The 2500-nt window shown below is 45.8% G+C and overlaps 1 protein-coding gene across 1 annotated transcript in view; it reads left to right on the top strand.

Annotated features, from left to right (window-relative positions):
* Positions 1 to 2500, top strand: part of acvr2ba (activin A receptor type 2Ba) — a 28182-nt gene that overhangs the window by 18245 nt on the left and 7437 nt on the right. The window contains exon 2 of the mRNA XM_084747352.1: positions 874 to 1081. Within this exon, the coding sequence (XP_084603478.1) occupies positions 874 to 1081 (208 nt within the window). The remainder of the gene's footprint in view (positions 1 to 873; positions 1082 to 2500) is intronic.

Below are 2500 nucleotides of genomic sequence, written 5' to 3' on the forward strand. Positions count from 1 at the left end.
TCGTTGTGTTCTTGTCTGTCCTGTCTGATGTCCTCTGATGGATCGTCTTTTCTGTGTCTTATTGTTTCGTCCATTCAGGTTGAAATCAGTCTTGATGTCTGAAGGCGACGCACAATGATGCAAAATAACAATAATCAATAATTCACCTCCGAGTCAATCAAACTAAAGAGAAAATGTGAGGAGGAGAAAGTTCAGATGTTTGAAATCACACCTGTATCTACTGTGTGTGTGTGTGTGTGTGTGTGTGTGTGTGTGTGTGTGTGTGTGTGTGTGTGTGTGTGTGTGTGTTCCTTTGGTGATAACCTCATTCTTGTATGACCACAGAGGTCAAAGGTCACATCTGGTGCCCATAACTTTCTGCATCCGAAGCTCTTTGGTGATGGACAATCTGTGGCTGCTGTGTGTGTGTGTGTGTGTGTGTGTGTGTGTGTGTGTGTGTGTGTGTGTGTGTGTGTGTTGCAGCTCCAGTTACCTGAACAGACCACCTCCTCCTCTCTGTCTGTATCCGTGCAGCTCAGTGTTGGAGGAGGGCGGAGAGAAAAATGAAGGGGAGGAGAGAACAGGAGGGAGGGAACTGTAAGAGAACGTCGGCAGAGGAGAAGGAGGAGACGGAACATGTGGAGGAGAGGTGGAGGATGGAGGAGAAGGATGGAGAGAAGGACAGATAGTGTTATTGTTATGGTACTATTAAAAAGTTACTGATACCATTGATGTCCATTAACCATCACTGACTTTAATTAAGAGTCATTGACAGTTATTAACTGTTATTAACAGCAGCTTGTAACAGGATGTTTGTGAACGTCTTCTTTTTGTGTGAAGCGTTCAAAATGATCACTGGTTTATTAGAGCTTTGTGTGTGTGTCTGTGCTGCAGGTCTGAGCCACGGCGAGGCCGACACCGCCGAGTGTTTGTACTACAACGTCAACTACGAGATCGAGAAGACCAATCAGAGCGGAGTGGAGCGCTGCGAGGGCGAGAAAGACAAACGCTCGCACTGCTACGCCTCCTGGAGGAACAACTCTGGCTCCATTGAGCTGGTGAAGAAAGGCTGCTGGCTGGACGACTTCAACTGCTATGACCGGTACAAACACACACACACACACACACACACACACACACACACACACACACACACACACACATACACACACACACACACACACACACACACACACACAAAGCATTCACCAGCTCTCGGACTCAAGACACAAATTCCACAACGCCACGTTTACCACATGTTTACCACATAATAAATATAAAGGAGTGTAAACTGATTGCTTTGTAGCACCTTTTATATATAGTCTGCATTTGCACAAGTTACCCAAGTTACAAAACACAAACTACACAAACTTTCCAGACTGAGGTTCAGTTTCAGCCTCATGTAATCTTACAGTCATTGCTACTAATAATAAAAGCCAACAGTTAAGCTGCTGGTGAGCATGGTGCGACAGGGCTGTTGGGTTCTTGTCTGGGCCTATACGCAGTGACAGGTTCACATTTCCCATCATGCTCAGTGTCCCCAGCCTCCTCGCTGCCCCCCGTGTGATTGGCAGGTGCAGCGACCGGGCGCTGTGTAAACGCTCGGGGCTGTTTTGGCAGCGACAGCGTTGGCTGCTGATGCAACAGTGAGTGTGGTGGGAAGACAGCAGCTCTGTCTCACAGTCTCTCCTCAGATCAATATAATATAATTAATAATTAATAATATCATTCATAACGTTTCATGTGTTTTATGGATATTTTAATATGACGAAATCAAAACATTTATTCATGTAGAGATTTTAGTGACAGTCTTTAAAGTGTAACCCTCAGGTCTGACTCCGCCCACTGCATCCTTTTGGAAAAGGTGGGCGGTGGGGCTGCTGAAGGGGGCGGGGTGGGAGGCTTGTCCAGGACGACTGCTGTGGGGGCGTGGCCTCATGGCTATGTGGTGTAAGCAGCATAACATCCATACATATGCAGCATGTCCAGCTGCATGTTTAAGACCGACTCCGCCCACCAAGTCCACCAACCGCCGTGAAGAAACACTTTCCTGCCTGAGCTGCCTTCTCATGATCGTTTGGAAAATATTCAACAAAATATGAGCCACAGGCTTGAATGGCGAGGGATGAAAAAAGATGATGTCATGCACCCAATTCAGCTGAGTGTACAACAGTTAGATATTTTCAAATTCAACCAGAACATCAATACTTAATCGATCATCAGTCTCTGTCAATCCATTCATTTCCATCTCACATTAGTCCAGAGTTGTAATCAGTGGTGGACAGTAACTAATTACATTTGTACCTTAAACATCTACAGCAGTAACGTTAACAGAGGCTGCTGTGGGAACGTGTGCACATACATATAAACACGTTCTACTCTCCTGTCTGAGCTACAGATCATAAACACTGCTGCATGTTGGAGATCATCAAACATGATCAATACTTTCATTTCATCCTCACGTTCACAAACTGCTGTGATTGAGACGGCAGAATCAACAAGCGACCAGCGGCAGAGAGGA

This window comes from Lutjanus erythropterus, chromosome 21 (genome assembly GCF_056507025.1).
Source record: "Lutjanus erythropterus isolate fLutEry1 chromosome 21, fLutEry1.hap2, whole genome shotgun sequence".
Classification (NCBI taxonomy): Eukaryota; Metazoa; Chordata; class Actinopteri; order Lutjaniformes; family Lutjanidae; genus Lutjanus; species Lutjanus erythropterus.